This window comes from Hetaerina americana, unplaced genomic scaffold (assembly GCF_022747635.1).
Source record: "Hetaerina americana unplaced genomic scaffold, ioHetAmer1.1.p SCAF_2, whole genome shotgun sequence".
In the NCBI taxonomy this organism is placed as follows: domain Eukaryota; kingdom Metazoa; phylum Arthropoda; class Insecta; order Odonata; family Calopterygidae; genus Hetaerina; species Hetaerina americana.
Window position 1 is genome coordinate 10,602,452 of NW_027286763.1, and position 13,918 is coordinate 10,616,369.

Genomic DNA, 13,918 nt, shown 5'->3' on the forward strand with positions numbered 1-13,918 from the left:
AACGTAGCATGGCATGAGGTGGAACATACTCGACGGATAGCACAGGGGATAGCTCAAGCTATTAAGTCTATGCCGCGTAGAGTATGCTGCTCCAAGAATGCAATTGGTTAATAATAATAGTAATACGTTAATAATAATAGTAATAAGTAATAAGAAGTAATGAGGAGTAAACAGTTCTCCATGTGGTGCATGAAGTATGTTCCGCGTGGCACCCGGAGGTGTCGGTATTCGGCCAAGTGAAGGAGGAGGATTGTAGAATTACGAATGAGGGGTGTACGCACTAGAAAGGAGAGAGTGGGGCGCTACTATCAGCCAACCTTCGGATTGAAATTCTGATGTCAATCATTTTGGACAGAGTTATAACAAAAAAAATTATTCGTTAGAGTTCCGGCATTCGTGAGTACCATAGTCATTGGTAGTTCTTTCTTATTTATTTAGCCAAAGGTGTTCTAACAATTTTCTCCAATTCTTCTCTGATTTCACCTAATGTAAACCGTGTCTTGAATTTAAGACAATTTATACCAAATCTTCTAAGCCGGGGTCAATCCGCCCTTGTGCGTTTAAGTCTTGCGTTAAAGCTGCTTGCGGGGAAAATCTTAAGATATATAAAAATAGGTGAAATAGAGACCTAATTGAAAAAAATTCGAAAGCATGTAACGAAAACCAAAGAGTCAAAGAGATCCAATCGTGATTCGGAATGTCTCGAAAACTTGTGAAACTCGAACAGTACGTATGTCAGTGCTCTAAATGCTTTCCTTCCTGTATGTAGTTCGCGTTAACGAATTATGTGACATGACCATATATCTGCCAATAATAATATTATACGGAAGAACACCTTTGAATTCTTGGCTTTAACAGTCGCTTTGATTTACGGCCTTTATTTTTTTACGCCGATTTATTTTGACTCGAAAACTGCGACTGCCAAAAAAACTCGTCTGAAGAAATTCAAGCCAAAAACTTTAGAAATGAAATGATGATCTCACTGGGAAATAATCCATATATTATTTGATATTTTAATTGATAGATGGTCAACAGGTAAATTTAGGTTTTGGATGGACACCACTACCATTATGTTCTCCTATCTCCCCTAACAGAACACAACCTCACATCCTACTCTATGTCTACAACTAACCCCTCTTCATCTTCTTATATTTCCTTCCTTCCTTTATAATAGCCATTAAAACCGTTTTAGGAAAGTAATGTAGTACATAAAGAAATTTAATAACCTTTTTAGTTTTTACGACGTTTTCTAACATAGAAGGAAAAATTCCGTGAATGGTATTTTCACACTGAATAATGTTCAGCAAAAATCTCTTTCAAACGGAGGTAAAACGAGTTAGAAAGAGCTTTTATAGAGTTTACAATATGCGAAACCAATATCTTGGATTTATATAAAAACATATATATATATATATAATATTATTAATATATATCTATATATGTATATATATATTTACATACGTATATTATATATATGTATACGTTCTCGATTTGTTTAGTAGACGGCACTCGATTCGCATGTTTTTCGAAGGTGGGGCTATTTCAACGAAGATTTGTCATAATTGGCTCCTGATGAGGCGCGAATAGGAAAGAACTTGCATTTTATAAATGAATAAGCGGTGCAGGTGCCGTGCATCTCGATTGTAGAGGGAGAGGTGGTTCGTTGCGGGCCGCACTCGATCTCCCGAGCGGCCTGCTCTCGCACACACTACGCCACACACACGCCCCCTCAGTCCGAGCTTGCAGAAGTATTCAGCGTCGTAGCGGCGATTTACTTTAGAATTCATATGCTTCGTGTTTGAATTTTACAACAAAGCGTACAGATTCTAAAATAAAGCACGCGAAGGAATGGCCCCGATAGAACTCCATCCTCTCCCCTTGGCATCCATCCCTCGCCCTCCCTGTGGCTCGGATTTCCGCGTCGAAAGGTTGGCAGGCATGCAACACGCCCGCCAGCCGTTCCCGGCTTGGGGAAGAAGGTTTGGTGCCCAGGAGTTCACGTCCCTTCCATCAGCCATCAATTAAATACTCAACAAGGCATTTTTAGCGATGTAAATAGTTTATTTTCATCACTTTGAAATAGCTACATATGAATCGTATTTATCATAAAGTATTATATAATGCAAGGAGCGTAGCTTCATAAGCTTTACATGCGTCGTTCAAACTCAGTGCACTTATTTCCCTTATAATATCTATTGTCCATTGGACAACCTAGAGGTAAGATAAAACTTTTTTGACTAACAGCTTAAGAAGCATATCATTATGTATATGTATATTTTTTTAAATATTTGAAAAATAGTGTTACGCTTTTTGTCAGTAGTGTATGGGATATACAGTTACACAAATAAAACTGGCATCAAATATCCACATTAAATTTGTAGCTCTCTTTATGTATCTACTTTTAGTTCTCTTGACAAAATTATTCAAACTACAGCCATTCAAAGCCAAAGAATTGATCAAAACGTGAGAAGGCAAACATTTCTTATGGCGTTGCTCCCTCGGAGAAAAAAATCTCGATGTATTCTTACTTGTCGAAATCTATAAGACTCACATTTTCTTCGAACATTATGGAGATAAAATTACTTTATTTTATTCAAAAAAACCTACAAAGTAATTATATTTATGATCAAGGGCTTATGCTCCTCAAAAAGGTATTTTTTCTTCGGAAATATTGAATTGGGACTTGAAGGAGTAAGGGGGCGCTACACTTAGTGATAAAACTCCAGGTTAAATCCTGGAGCTATGATTTAGAATATAAGTACCACGTGACTTGCTGCATTCCGTTCCTCCCGAATTATACGCATGGTGGACGCTGGTTGGCCAATTGCAGAATAAAAGCATATTAAAAAAACACATTTCCTTCCTGCTTGCCGACTCCATTTATTTACCTCCCTAAAAATCTGACCCTTTGAAATTTCTTCCGAAACGCAATTATATTTACATCCTTCCTTCCCCCAATCATCCTAATCTCTTCTAAAAATTTGCAAAGTATCTGAACCGATGAATGTATGCCGACTCTTTTTTTTTCAAACATCCGATTCCGTGAATTTAACAAACCCATCAGGGCTATTTACTCCTCACCAATCCCATCCCCTTTCTCCAAGTTGATGCCGTTGAAATGGTCTCTCTTCTCTACTCTCGGGACCCTATTAATTGCTCTACGCGGCGGAAAAATCAACTTTGACATGCCGCAGATTACTATGCATTTTTTTAAATGATGCTTAATACTCCAAACTCCGGAATGAATCCGCTAATTTTCTTACGTGGATTTATTTAGATTGGATCCTTTCCGTTTATATTGTGTGCGCGCGCCGTAACCAGTTGGGTCTCCTAACATTCTCACAATGCGTCCGTCTTTAACGACCTTTTCCCACACTTCCCCTGAATTCCTCTCCCCCAAATATTTCTACTGATCTCATCACCATTTTTAATATTTCTATCCTTTTAATACGGTCTCTATGGCTACAGCCCTCGTCCTCTTTTCTACCAACCGTTTTGAAAATTTCCCTTTCCTTCTCCCAAAATGAGCATACTAGACCAGGCGCTGATTGTTCTTTTTTTTTTAACCGTCATTTTTTTCATTTTTTGGTAATTGTAGATATAGATCTGATGTAGTTACAACCTCATTAATATTTTTAGAATAAGTGTGTGTGTGTGAGTATTTTTCCTTTTTTCAAAAATTTCCTTTTTTATTGCTGTTATTAGTGTGATGAAATTTCCCCAACATGCCACTCGTGAAGAAGCAGGGATGTTGGTAATTCGTTTCACGCCTCCTGTGGTCTCCCAGGAGACGGCGGTGATGTTCGCTTGCTTGCGACTCCGGGGGAACCTCCCGCCGGCGCGCCCCCCGGGCGCTGGTGTTGCTGCGGCCCGCCGGAGAACTACAGCCGGTGCTGTCGAAGCAGCTGGAACAATATGGCGGCGAGGGGCAGCCATAGCAGGATGGTGTGGCTGCCGTCGCGCAGGGTTCCGGCACCATTGCACCCCTCCTCCCGGCAGCAGTAGATCTTAATGCCCCACGACTCTGCATCCGCGAAGAAGGGAGAAAGGGGGCATGAATTAGTTAGCACTTGCGTATTAAACTTAAGCTTCGTATTCTTTTGGCCTCAAGGTAGTTCTGCCCTCGAGCCGAAGGATAATCACCCTATATATATATATATATATATATATATATATATATATATATATATATATATATATATATATATATATATATACACACACACATTCTTTACATATACACACACGCACTCACACACACGACATTCAAACGCGAAAACCCGCCAAATGGCGCACAATATTAATTCACATGGATAGGAGCACTTAAAAAGACAAACGCAGGAGAGGTGGGGAAGGCGGAATCGAGCAGCTCACAAGCGCAAAAATATTTCCTTGATCGGAACTTGAACAACGGATCTTTCGAATTGCCGGGCCGATGCTCTAACCACTTGAGCTATCGAAGAAACGTAAATTACGCTAAAATCTACGGGGGGTTTATGCCATCAAGTAGCCCGATTCTTTGGCCAGGAGATGGCGTTCGGGAGTTGTTTCACTCGCCAAAGGAGAAATGGACGAGGACACATGAGTACAGTAGGAAGAGCGATCATACAACATCATAACAGTGCGTTTAGTGACACGCATAGCTGGAAGAAGGAAACGAGCCATATTGGCCAACTGAATATTTAAATACGGAAAACCGCCAAATGGCCAACACATATTCATTCGCATGGATATAGATATAAGGTAAAGGTATTGGAATATAAATAAAAGAGGTTAGAGCATCGGCCCGGTAAGTCGAAAAATCCGTGGTTCAAGTCCCGCTCAAGGAAATATTTTTGTGCTTGTAATCTGCTCGATTCCGCCTTCCCCATTTCTCCTGCGTTTGTCTTTTGTAAGTGCTTCCATTCCTTTTTCTTATATCTAAATCATGTGAATATATATACGTATATATATATATATATATATATATATATATATATATATATATATATACATATACATATATATATATATATATACATAGAGAATATATATATATATACACATATATATACATATATATATATATTTATATTTATAAACATGTATACATATATACATACATACATACACACAAACGCACGCTCACGCGAGCAAAATTGTGCACCAACGAAATTAGATTGATAGGGCATTTTGAAATGATGAATAACAATAGGAGCTGTTAGGAGCTCAAACCTCATTGCATTTAAATTTCTACTGAAGGCGCTCCCCCTCCCTCCAATAGAATATATGGTTTCTTGGTGCATTGCTCTCGGTCAGGGATGCGAAATGGTATGTGGTAATGATCCAGGGATGACCTTAGCTCCGGATGATGCAGGTTTATCATTTTTATTAAGTGAACTAGTCGGTCGCACAAACATTGCTTTTTAAAGTGCCAGGAACTAAATATGGCGACACTTCTTTGCCCAGTCTCTGCCAAAATGCATGACCCCACAGTAGCTACAGGTAAAATAAATAAATTATTCTTCAACTCCACGTGTACTCCCTGCCTCTTGTCATTTTGTCCGAACTGAATGTTCTCTTTTTCTGTTTCCGCCTTGCTTACCCTGCATTTCCTCTCTATCGAAGTTTTCAATGTCGCACTTCCACTTGATATTACCTGAATTCACGTACTCTTTGAGCATCTCACTGCAACCCTCTCTCCTCATCCACCGTGCTAAATATACTTCCTTGTGCTTTCATTTCCAACAATGTCACTTTTTTCATTCCTCTCCGCACCCATTCCTTACAATCCTCCACTTTAGGCAAATTGTCTTTGACTTTTAAAGCGCATTTCTCTGAGTACGAAACTACCGTCCATTAAAAGTTCTAACTTTTATACTTGGCTCACTCTTACTCAAAAGTCCTTGCCATAAACTCACCTTACGTGGGTAAAAATGTATTTACCTGGCGCAGTTATTTTTCTGATGTCCTCACTACTTTGTTAACCCAAGGAAGCTTATTAATATAAGCTCATCCTCTTCTACCAAAATTTTAACTTTTCCATGATTCTTCCTCTCTCTCTAACACATTTTATCATTTTTTCCACATCCTAACACCTGAAGCCTCCAAATCTACCCTCATCCTTTCGCCTCGAAGAACAAGTTTAGCTTACATATAATGCTACCGTCCTTAAAAGTCTTTGCTGATATTGTATCCACATATTTACTTAAAGTACTTACACCTGGTACAAAAAAGCATCTCTCCACTCGTGATGGCACTTACCTTTCTCGACACACTCGTGGGCACAGTCCCGCACTGTACTGCCCTCACTGACGTATTTCTGAAACAGAAGAGAGCAAATGTCAGTCTTGGGTAAAGAGGATCACATTGCATCGCACGTCTACTGAGGCGGAGACCTGACAACTCCGCCTAACATGCGATCACCGTCATGTGAGATGCTGTGACAGTCACCAAGAGATGACACTCAGAGATTGCCATTCTAAGATCTCCCGTCGGAATTGCGATTCGAAAGTACATGGGATTGATTGCACTTAAAATAGGTATATATATATATATATATACAGGTATATATATATACATATATATATATATTATTATTAGGTAATCTACCGGTTAAGGTAGGTTTTTGGATGGACAAAATTACTAATTCAACAATTTGTGACCCCCAGAAAAACACAACATCCCATTCTACATCAGGTCCCTCTTCAGCTCTGAGTACTTTCTTCCTCCCTTCATCCCGTCCAACATCCCCATCCTGTTCCTTCCCTTTCCTCGTTTGTCTAACATTCTCCCCTCTATTACAGTCTTCAACATCCCACTGCTGGCCAATTCCCCTTTCATCCAATTTTCCTGCCTCCAAAGGATTTCTCCCAACAAACCCCTCTCTTCGCCCACCATACCAAGTACTTCCTCATTTGTTTTCTTCTCTGTCCATTTCACCTTCTCCATTCCTCTCCAAACCCACATTTCAAAAGCCTCCAGTCTACGAATATCCTCCTGCTTCAATGACCACGTTTCCGCGCTGTACATAGCTACGCTCCATATCAAAGTTTTTACGAGTCTTTTCTGAACATCCTTACTCAACGTCCCTGTCATCAACTCCCTCCTTCTTGTGAAAGCCTCTGCCTAGCGCAATTCTTCTCCTTACGTCCATACTACTTTGACCGTGTGGGTCCAAAACACTTCGGAGATACGTAAACTGTTCTACCTGCTCTAGTTTTTGCCCTCTTATTTTAATGTTTAGTTTTCCACGGCTCGGCCGTCGTCTTCAGAATCGAGCCTCGAGCCGTCGAAACGTCAAATAACATATTGTATCTTTCTTTGTGTCGTTATGGTCTAAAAATCTACATCTGTGTTTTTATATATTTGTGTGTCGCCGAAGGGCGTTACATTTCGAATATATATATATATATATATATATATATATTCGAAATGTATATATATGATATATATATTATATATATATATATATATATATATTCGAAATGTATATATATGATATATATATTATATATATATATATATATATATATATATATATATATATATATATATATATATATATATATATATATATTCACTTGACAACAGGAACAGGCTTGTCTGGTGAAGGAGGAGGAGTAAGTACTGAATCAGTACCAACACTAGCTTCCTTTGCCTCCTTTTTGCCAGTCAATCCTTGTAAAGAACCAAAACCTTGCTCATTGCTTCTCATCCGAGAAGAGCTATGCAACAAAGGACTTGAAGGACCATGAGCAGAAGGTTGGGATGGAGATGGCGAGTATGATGATTTAGGAGGAGGAGAGGGCACAGTAGTGAGCCTACTACTAGACGAGGAAACATATACAGTGTCACTGCCTACATCCTCCTCCTTTGAGGTCGCTGAACAAGGCGCAGGTGGTGGGGCAGTTGAGGGGATTAATGAAGGAGGTGCTGCTGATGCAGCAGTTTTTGGTTTGGCAGTTCCTTTCACCACATCTGCAAGCCTGTTTTCCCAAGGAGGCCCTGACTCCACTGCAGGTTCTATGTGGCCATTAACATTAGCCTGGTTACTACCTGCAACATTGGTCATGTTACCACTATCAGATCCAGGCAAAGGTGGAAAGGCAGTGGCTTCCAGGTCAAACTGAGAACCAGGAATTACAGGCAATCTGACCCCAGAATTGGGAGGTGTAGCAGAGGAACTGGAAGAAACTCCTGAAGGCAGGGAAGGGCCTTCCCTTGTACCAGGCGTAGGCTGTGGGCTAGAAGGTGGCTTTCCAACACCAGATACAGCTGTGTTGCCTATAGGCTCCTCTTCTTTTCTTCTCCTCCTACTCCTACTCCTCTGTGGAAGAGGGTCTTTATTAACGGCAACATTTCCACGTTCTTCTTCTCCGGAGGGAAGACTAGGTGTAGACACTGTTGCCACACAGGAAATATATATATATATATTTATATATATATATATATATATATATATATATACACACACATTCAAACACGAAATCCCGCCAAACGGCGAATAAATACTCATAGTAGTAGTTTTGAGGGGAGGCGACCGACAGCTAAGGTCATTTGCGCCATAGGGGAAGGACAGGAAAGGATGAAGGGTGGAGAGAAACCCGGCGTCGGCATTAGCCTACTCTTTACGAAAGGCGCCAAGGGGTCCGCGGCTTAACGTCCCATCCGACGGACGACGTACTCACTCAAAGTGCCCTCCACAAAGCACCTCAAGTTAGGGATCGAGATACCTCTGAAAAATATTCAACACCGATAAATACTCATATATACAGAAACATATATAAGGAAAAGGGATAGGAACACGTATAAAGGACGAACACAATAGAGGTGGGGAAGGCGGAATCGAACGGATCACAAGAGTAAAAACATTTCCTCAACCGGGACTCGAACACCGGATCTTTCCACTTGCCGGGCGGATGCTCTTAACCACTTGAGCTATCGAGGATAGTCAATTTACCCTGAGATCCGTGGGTCTTATACTACCTTGATCAAAAATTTCCCGGAATTTATTCAGAAAATTAAAAATACAAGTTTATTCATCTAAATCTATATTGTCCCCTTCAAAGTAATCCCCATCGACTGCAACACACTTATGCCAGCGCTTGATCCAATCCTCGAAACATTTTTTATATTCGGTTTTCGGTATGTCCATCAGTGCTTCCTGCGATTTTTCCATTACTTCCTCTCGGCTGCTAAAACGCGTTCCCCGTAATGGTTTTTTAACTCGATTGAACAGAAAGAAGTCACAGGGAGCCAAATCAGGTGAATTCGGTGGCTGTTGGATGGTATTTGTTGCATTTTTCGTCAAAAAATTACGAATAATGATAGCACTGTGCGACGGTGCGTTATCATGGTGCAAAATCCACGAGTTTTCTGCCCACATTTCTGGTCTCTTTCGCCGAATTGCTTCACGCAAACGTCTCATAACGCCCAAATAATACTCTTTGTTTACTGTCTGGCCTTCTGGCAAAAATTCATGATGCACTACACCGTTGTAATCCATGAAAACCGTCAGCATTGCCTTCTTTTTTGACTGAAAACGACGTGGTTTTTTTGGTCTCGGCTCATTTGGTGAACGCCATTCACTTGCCTGATGTCTGGATTGCGTGTTGTACTCATAAACCCACGTCTCGTCTCCAGTAATGATCCTTTTGATGAATGTGGGATCGGATTCAGCCTCGCAAATCATGTCTTTTGCGACGTCAACACGGTCTCTTTTTTTCCATGAAATTGAGGTCTCTTGGCACCAACTTTGCTGCTACACGACGGAAACCCAAATCATTAACCACAATGTCTTGGGCGGATCCATAGGCAATGTTCAAGTCCTCCGCTATTTCTCTGATGGTTAATTTGCGGTTATTGACCAACATTTCTTTTACTTTATCAATTTTTTCACCGACTTTCGATGTCGATGGTCTGCCACTGCGTTCATCATCTTCGATTGACTCACGACCACTTCTGAACCGCTCGTGCCACTGGTAAACGACCGTTTTTTTTAGAGAATCGTTGCCGAAACACTTTTCCAACATTTCCAACGTCCGTGCGCCACTAAATCCGTTTTTTACGCAAAATTTAATACAAGTTCGTTGTTGCAAATTTAAATCCATTTCTGCAATTGTAAAAAATCGCCAACACACACAGAGATAGATGTACTCTTGGCTACGTAACTTTTGCAAATGTCAAGTTATGACACTAAGATTTAAAGGGAATATCAACAACAGATGTACCAATTTAACAAAAAAAACAGAACTCAAATCGAAACGATGGGAGCGCCACACGGTGGTTATTCCGGGAACTTTTTGATCAAGGTAGTATGTCGCCAAGCGCCCCGATTCTTTAGCCAAGAGATGGCGTCAGGGGGCTGTTTCACCCACCAAAGGAGAAATAGACAATACACAAGAGGAAAGGACAGTGGTTAGAATTCATACAACATCATACAGGAAAAGAACAGTGCGTTTCGTGGCACGCATAGCCAGAAGAAAGAGATGATATATATATATATATATATATATATATATATATATATATATATATATATATATATATATATATAACAGAAGAAAAAAAGCCTTGCCGATATAATTATTTTACACGGAGAAGCTTGGATATAAAAACGCTAAGAGTTAAAATATTACCACGGAATGGAAAATTCGACTTTAGACAATGACGAAATTTTGACGTCACGAGCTCCATAAATGCTGATTTATTTTTTGGCAAAAAGTGGGATTTAGCGAGGCTGTGATGTCACAAACTCGGTGTGGCGTTTTTTGTCGTTGGAGCGACGGGGGCTCATTCCCTGGAATTCGAGGCCCCTCGCCCCTGTGGGGCAGAAAACGACCGCAAAAGGAAAGGATCAAGCACATTCATTTCTAACTTTGAGAGGACAGTTATTTTGGACAGTCGAATTTTATGTTTCAACTAGTTCGGAGAATGATTATAAATCCATTTCCACAGGTTTATAACTTAATAATGTCTTAATTATAACTGGTTTTGTTTCTTTATATCATTTCAATTTAAAAAAATCATACTCATTTACATCTACTTAATACCCCGCAAGCCGCCGCTAGGGCGTGTAGCGGGGGGTGTTAGGACACCACCCGTAATTTAGAAAATGGATCATCAATCTCGATTCATGAATTTAAATAGACGAACATTTAAATGATATGGCAACAGCTAGCAAGCGGCCTACACCCTGTAAATTTGCCATTTCATTAGCAAATGCCTTTGGGCGCTTTGGTTTGATTTTTGTTAGCTCGCATGTGCAATGCGAAGTGACGTGGTCGACGATTGTCCTTTTTCTCGCCGTAAAGGGTTAGTGAAAGCTTTGCAGTGTATCTTCGCTTGGATTCCCTACTAATGGCGGGCGTGTCTTCTTCATGAATTTCCCATTTCTTAAGTTATTCTCAATTCTCATGGTAATATTCCGAGCGCGTCAAGTGATCGTCACTCTTCGCATACTGTGTTGCCTGGTGTGGAGGCATCTCCTGCCACACACCTTACCGATGGCTTTCGGTTTCATAAATAAATACTCAAGTACATGGAAATGATTTATTGAAACTCAAAGCAATAAACATAATCATGTAGCAGTCTAAACAAATGTTAATGAGGTAATCATTTAGAGGAAACTATAATCAAGTTCCTTGGCATTATGAAACAGGTCCGCCTCGTCACACGCACCTGATAAATTTATTTATTCAAGAATTTATATCATTTCAACTAGGCAATTGCCCTTGTGGAAACGGTCACTCTTACAATGCACTTACATACATACCCAAGAAGAACAGAACATATGAGACAAAATGCTCGTATACACTACAATGACACTTAAAGAATTACCAACCGCACCTTTACCATCACACAAGGGCTAGGTACACGCCATACTTACTAGGCTTCGTCCATCGCCGCACTCCGTCCATAATCGCGCCCTCTTCAATTTCATATATCGTTCAAAATCACGCATCGTTCACCTTTGAAATACAGCTTCTCACGCCGTGCACATCACTTAGATTTTCGCGAACAATATTTTAATAAGTGCAATAGTTAAATAGCAAGTAGTAATAATAAATAGCAGGCTTTCAGGAACGACAAAAGAAAAGCTTTCAATTGCCGGAATTCACATTTCACGTCATAATTGCATCCTGTGCAAAAACGTCAAAATAAACAAAATTAATGAAAATAGAACTAATGATAGCCAACCCAAAAAAAATAAAGCGTCAGTTTTCAGAATGGGGACAGATAAAGATAGGAAACTGCCCGGACAAATGACGATATGGAATCGTGGGATGAGATGAAAAACATTGAAACTCAGGACCAGACCAGACCATTGGAAGTAATCCTATAACTACTCCTTCGGATTCGCATCCTTTAGAGGCAGGGTTGGTACTTATGTTGTGGTAATTTGTTTATAAGGTTGGTAGAGTGACTGAAGAGTTCAGCTGTCTTGTCGTATTTTATTTACCCTTTTTTTTTAATGAACCAACCACCTCTTATCTTTCTTCCCCTCTTCTACCTACAACCTCTCTTAACGATCCACATACACCGCCTCTTTGCCAAGAAACTAGGAATATTCCCCATAACCAGATACCAACCTTACAGTCCTCCCCCGACCTTGATTGGCCTCAGCTTGTTAAGCAATCCGTGTCACTCTTAGCCGATATCATGAAAGCACCCCCGCACGAACGCTGTACAGTCTTTCTCAAGGCTTTCACTTCCATAGCTCAGCAATTGTCACAATATGGCTGCAAGTAAGGTTAATGTTGCCCAAATTGCCCATCTTAAGTTACTGGCCTGGAATTGCAATGGAATTCGCAATAAACTTGTGCAACTCCATATTCTCATATCTACTCATAAGCCGGACATCATAACGTTATCAGAGACGCAACTGGCTTCAAATCATCACCTCTTCACACCTGGTTACTCCGTTTATCGCCTTGACCGAACATCGAATGCCAGCAAATACAAACTAGGTGGTGGAGTTGCCATTCTAATTAAGTCCTCTCTTAATCATACACACCTTCCTTCTCCCATGAGTAACCTTGAAATTATAGGCCTTTCCCTGCACACGTTACTTGGACAAATTAATATATACAGCTTATACATTCCACCCAAATCGACCGACATAGACTCAATCAATCACATTCTTGACTCTCCTATCCCTACTATCATTTTTGGTGATCTCAACAGTAAAAACACCTCCTGGGGCTGTAAAAAGTCTAATCCTAAAGGAAGAAATGACGACACGGAAGAAGACACGTGTATGCATTCCGAACGCGAAGCCCTGGAACAGATGTCCGTGTGGCGATCGCTAAGCGAGGGAAGAAATGATAATAGGATTTTCGGCAGTAAACTTTCTCTGAAGCGCACTTATGCCTCAAATTTTGTCTAGTACGTTGGTATTGTGAAAAAAACAAATAACAAAAAACTGATCAACCAGAGGGTTCCATTTGGGTATGCATTTATCATTTATTGCCTTGTAACCTATAAAAATCAAAATGCAACGATAAATTGGAACTTACATCCTATCCTGTAAAGAATCATACCACCCCTGCTATTCTCCACCTAGCCGGTTTTTCGCGAACTAGAGGGAAATTGTCACACAAAAGCACCCTCACACACGGGGAATGCCGATGTGGGGACCGAGAGACTCCCATCTCAAGTTCCACCCTCTCCCATTCCATGGAATATAACTTGAGAACTCATTCGTAAGCGTTCAAAATACTCGTCGTTTGTCGTCTATCGCCTTTGGAATGCTATGAAGTTATTCTTTTTTTCGGAAGTGAAATAATATTCCAAGAGTTCCGTTCTTTGACGAGACGTGAGATGGGAAAGAAATCGGTTCCACTTTCTGGAACTTTTGCGAGAGCTAGTATTTGTGGGAGTGCGGAGGGGATGACGGATTGGAGGGGGGGCGCGGAGAAATGCCCTCCGGCTGCCA

At 40.5% G+C, this 13,918-nt stretch overlaps 1 protein-coding gene across 1 annotated transcript in view; it reads right to left on the reverse strand.

Annotated features, from left to right (window-relative positions):
• Positions 1-2,059: 2,059 nt before the first annotated feature.
• The window catches only part of LOC139687547 (uncharacterized), a 33,706-nt gene continuing 21,847 nt past the window's right edge, over positions 2,060-13,918 (reverse strand). Inside the window, exons 3-4 of the mRNA XM_071584760.1 lie at positions 6,244-6,301; positions 2,060-4,024 (exon numbers count right to left, since the gene is read on the reverse strand). Of these exons, the coding sequence (XP_071440861.1) occupies positions 3,882-4,024; positions 6,244-6,301 (201 nt within the window). The 3' untranslated portion in view covers positions 2,060-3,881. The remainder of the gene's footprint in view (positions 4,025-6,243; positions 6,302-13,918) is intronic.